This window comes from Rosa rugosa, chromosome 5 (assembly GCF_958449725.1).
Source record: "Rosa rugosa chromosome 5, drRosRugo1.1, whole genome shotgun sequence".
Classification (NCBI taxonomy): domain Eukaryota; kingdom Viridiplantae; phylum Streptophyta; class Magnoliopsida; order Rosales; family Rosaceae; genus Rosa; species Rosa rugosa.
Genome location: NC_084824.1, coordinates 3,132,467 through 3,137,675, shown reverse-complemented (window position 1 = coordinate 3,137,675; position 5,209 = coordinate 3,132,467). Strand labels below are relative to the sequence as shown.

The following is a 5,209-nucleotide window of genomic DNA, read 5'->3' as shown; positions in this document are numbered from 1 at the left end:
ACGTATTGATCTGGCTTGTTACCTCACCCCGATCAAAAGAAAAAAAAACTTTGTCATTAAGCTCCATGGTCATACGTTTAATCGGTGATATTTGCAACTACGTTGCCAACTTGACTATTATATGACCTGTAATCAATAATAACCACGTATTTTCATCACACAATCCACCTATCAATTATTACATAAATTATTTTGATACAGATTCACATACTATTAACTATTGATTGAGAATTTGAACGACTAATGGTGAAATTAATAGACTTTGGTGCATGTGTTGCCCCACTCACCTTCCTATAGCTTAGAACTCAGATTTCGCAAGCGTGTAGCTGACCAATCATGGCTGTCAATCCTCTAAATTAAGAATTATTTTATATAGTTAAATGATTAGCATGATTGAAATAAAACATAAAAAGGAATCAATGACTTTTAGGTATTAAATCGTATAATAATATCTTTCTCCCTTACTCATACTATTCCCTATTTCAAATCTTTATCCGACTACCGAGTCTTCTACCTCATCAGGTTTGAAACAAATACATATATATATATATATATAGCAACGAAAGTACGCCAAGTCTTAACATTCTCTGGTTTGTCTCTTCTTCTCATTCTGTCTTCAAGATGATGAGCTTTGGAGACATTCTCCGATCGGAAAGAGAGAAAGAGATGATGCTCACCACCAGTACTAGTCTCGATCACACCATCGTCGAGAGTGTTATAGCCAGTTTAGGCAAAGGCTTCGATTTAACCTCGGATTTCCGGCTTCAGTATTGTAAAGGCAAACAACGGTTGGTTGCCCTAAGCGACGGCGACAAAAGAGAGCTCGTCGTGCCTGGTTTTGGTTCCATTCCGGACGTCTCTTGCGACATTAAATGCGACAAGGGCGACCGGACGAGGTGCCAGACGGACATGTTCAGCTTCAGTCAGATGTCGGAGTATATCAACCAGAAGTGTAGTGTTCCCGGGAAAGTGCCGTCGGGGTTGTTCAATTCGATGTTCGGGTTCGATAGTGGTTCGTGGGGGAGCGATGCGGCCAAGATAAAATGCTTGGGTGTGGATGGATATTTCATCATCTTCTTCAGTGTTCATATTGATAGGTACCCTCTTGTTCTTGCCGATGAAGTTCGCGATGCTGTTCCGGCCACTTGGGACCCACTTGCCATTTCAAGGTACGTAATTTGTTCAAGGTTGTTCTTGATCAATACAAGAATGTTTAGGTTTGTTTTGTTTTTTGTTTTTTTCCTTTACTAATTGTCAATTTAGTCTCGAGCTACGAAATTTGGTAAAAATAGCCCTTAACCAAATGTCTTCCTAATAGTTCAAGTTCTTTGAGTTTTGGTGACAACGCTTCTAGTTAGTTTATTGAAGAATCGATCGATAGATATGATTTTCAAAGATTTTAATCCATTGATCTACAATTCAATAATAATTTAGCTAGCCAAAGTACTATAACCTACCTAGAAAAACTTGTGAATTTTTTTTATTTTTTTTTATTTTTTCATTTTTTTTAAAGAACTTATGAAGTTCTTTTAAGTATGCAAATGTCATAGTTTGGTTTTAAATGAAAATAATATGAGAAAATTGCATCGGACATGTAGTCTGAAAAAGAATATATGTACATGATCACCTTCCTTGTAGTTTCTTTTTCTTGTTAAATGTCACTTTCATGACTCATGACGGCCATGATTGATTAAGAATCCCATCATCTAAAGTTTTAGCCATGATCTTATGAGTCAAGCTAACTCTGGTAACCCTAATCTATATCGTAATACCGTTAATATTCTTTTTGCATATACTACTATCAAATATGTATAGAAGAATTTGAGCAATGGCCAAGATGAACAACTGAACGCCAATCATGCCCATGTCTGCGCCATCATTTGCTAGCAGAAGATATATAAATAGGCAATTGAGACGGCGGTGATGAATATATGCCATTATTGCATGAACTATGATTTGTTTGACCACTTACTCGATGGAGTTTCCTTAGTTTATATTTGGGAGGCTAATAGTGTCAACAATATAAAATGAGTTCGTATTTGTACGCAGTTCGTTACAAGATTTCAAATATAAAGTCAAGATTACCAGCGGCTTTGTAAACCTATCCTAAGTTCCAAACTAGATATTAGTTCCTATCTACCTATCTACCTGTAATCTATAAAAGTCCCATATTGGGGCTGTAGTCTATTGTTTGATTTCCCTCTTTTTTTTTTTTTTTTTTTTGTGAAATTTGCTTTCCCATTAAGTGGAGTAAGACCAATTCTTTGGTTTTGGAATTGCATTGCCTGCATGTCTTGGATTACCTGGTCAACCCGTTTTATACATAGTATATTTTAGTTGTAACTAATATTTGTATATAATGTATGGTATTTGATGGAGTGCAGATTCATAGAAAAATATGGGACGCACATCGTGGTGGGTTTGAGTGTTGGGGGTCAGGATGTGGTGTTGGTTAAGCAAGATAAATCATCAAATTTGGGGCCATCAGACCTCAAAACTCACTTAAACGAGCTTGGAGATCAGCATTTTACGGGGACTTGTAATTTCTCCCCACTCCTCTCCAAAGCAAAAGACCATAAACACAAGGTAGTTAACAATATCTAGTAGTTGATTCACTTTATTTACTTTTTATTCTAAATGCTTAATTTAAAATTTAGATCATCGAGAGTTTTCATGATAGATTCTATACTCTCAACCAATATGTCCCCTGATCTAGTTTATCGTACTCCAAATTTATGGATGTAGGATGATGTGGAATTGTATCTTATTGTATGTTTTTAGTTATCATTTCTCTTGGGTAGCAAAATTGTATTCATGTGTCATTTGTGTTCACTTTTGCAGGCGCCACAGGCATTCAATGTCTTTGATGCTCCGCAGTCTGTTGCCCTCAACGGCTTCTCCACCGCAAACACAAAAGATGTATGTTAATTGGATCGGTATATTAATTTGTTGTGTTGTTCTATTAGCTAGCTAGCTAGTTTGATTGTCACAAATTCCGAGCAAATTAAAACATAACCATCATAACTAATGATGTCGCAGATTGATCATGATTTTTTCAGGGAATTACTGTGATAAGCTCTAAAAAGGGAGGTGATCCAACGGCCAGTAGCCACAGCGAGTGGCTTCTAACAGTTCCGTCAATGCCGGACGCTATTCAGTACAGCTTCATTCCTATCACTTCTCTCCTTAAAGGTGTTCCCGGCAAAGGTTTCTTGTCCCATGCCATCAACCTCTATCTCAGATGTAAGTTAACTTCTAACAAACACCCAATTCCGAGGAATAGCAATAACCCTAGTTACAGATTTTGCGAATCACATGTGTCACTATACATAGCTTATTAGACACAATTTTTTTCGAGTGTAGCAGTATCTCGATCTCTTTATATATTTGATTCTCATAACCCAATTTGTTTTAAATTTTGTTTCTGTATGTGCAGACAAGCCTCCTATAGCTGATTTGCCCTACTTTCTTGAATTTCAAGTATCACACAAAGTTTGGGCTCCCCTTCACAATGACCTACGTTTAGGTCCTGCCACAAATAGCAAATCTAATCCATCATCACCTGCTATTCACTTCAGCTTGATGGGTCCTAGGTTATATGTAAACACCACACAGGTACCACTTATTTCAATTCTTAAATTCGAATTTTTATCTGAAAAATCCATCCATCTTATTCTGCTAGCTGTTTATGATCGTTAGGTTAGAGTTGGAAATAATGCCCCTGTCACAGGGATGCGCTTGTTTCTTGAGGGCATGAAATGCAACAGGTATATATTTAATCAACATTGATTCAATCTCTTCTTAACAATTTCATTGGTGGATCCAAAAATGTGACGCAATAGGGCATACTAGTGCATAATCAACATTAATTCTTATCTCGTCTTTATATGCTTTTAATGAAATTTTTACAAACATTTTGCTCTCCTCATCCTACCACATATCTTACCACATACATGAGATGTGAAACTCTCGTTTATTTCTTACCGAAATTTAGATGAGAAACATTAGCTTCTAACAACGTCATATCTCTATATTTTCAGACGCCTTGATATTAATTTTACGCTTCATTATTGATGACCAAACTGCTCTATATCTTTCAGGCTAGCCATCCACCTCCAACATCTAGCAAACACTCCATTGATGCTGGAGAACAAGATCGATGACACAACGATGTGGCGAGGATCAGAAGAGATCGACGATGACCGGTACTTTGAAGCAACAAACGGGAAAAAGTTCTCCCACGTGTGCACGGCGCCAGTAACGTACGACCCAAAATGGATATCTTCGGGCATAACCTCGGCCTTCATTGTCTCGGGAGCACAACTTGTGGTCAAGAAACACGGCTCAAAGAATGTTCTCCATCTTCGGCTCTTGTTCTCCAAAGTCTTGGACTCTTTCTTAGTGCAATCAAATTGGGCAGAGTCATGTTCTTCAACTAAATCGTCGTCGTCTGGCCTTTTGAATGCGATGAGTAGACCAATTTCTGGGAACTATTGGGCAAAAGAGAAAGTAGAACCTGCCGCCGAGGATGTGATATTGGATTCGAGTGTTTTTCCTGCAGGGCCTCCGGTGCCTTTGCCAAGGCAAAAATTTGTGAAGCATGTAAACACCTCACATGTATGCAAAGGGCCGCAGGATAGTCCTGGCCATTGGTTAGTCACCGGAGCAAAGCTCAACTTGGTCAAGGGAAAGATTGGCTTGCAAGTCAAGTTCTCTCTGTTAAACCTAGCAGAAAAATGATCGAACAACATACATAGCCTAGCTAATTATTTTCATTCTTTCGTTAGATTAATCAACTTATTTAAGGCAATATGTGAGCAAGAGCATATGGCCTAAATGTAAAGAAATGGGTTTTTGTCCATTTACACTATTTTTAGAGATTTTTTTCCCACTTACCCCACTAAGTTTTTTTAATTCCCTCTTACCCAAAACACTCTAAGGAGGTCTTCCCTAATACCCCATTAAGATTTTTTTTTTGTTTTTATTATTTTTTTAATACCATTTTACCCTCACCTTTGTTACTTAGAGAGAGAGAGAGAGAGAGAATGGAAGAGAGAGAAACCATAGGGGACTTCGCCGGAGTCCGATCACCGGCAGCCGGATTCCGGTCACCGGCCAACTTCGCCGGAATCCGGTCAATTTCGCCGGAATCCGGCCAATTTTCGCCGAAATCCGGTCACCGGCCGCCGGATTCCGATCACCGGCTACC

General features: G+C 38.4%; 1 protein-coding gene across 1 annotated transcript; it reads left to right on the top strand.

Moving 5' to 3' along the window:
• Positions 1 to 552: 552 nt before the first annotated feature.
• On the top strand, positions 553 to 4,922 carry LOC133712287 (MACPF domain-containing protein At1g14780). Its single transcript, XM_062138398.1, has 7 exons — positions 553 to 1,169; positions 2,385 to 2,586; positions 2,842 to 2,919; positions 3,060 to 3,243; positions 3,437 to 3,615; positions 3,700 to 3,767; positions 4,101 to 4,922. The coding sequence occupies exons 1-7, from the start codon at positions 622 to 624 to the stop codon at positions 4,738 to 4,740; spliced, it is 1,899 nt and encodes a 632-aa protein (XP_061994382.1). The 5' UTR covers positions 553 to 621; the 3' UTR covers positions 4,741 to 4,922.
• The last annotated feature ends 287 nt before the right edge of the window (positions 4,923 to 5,209 follow it).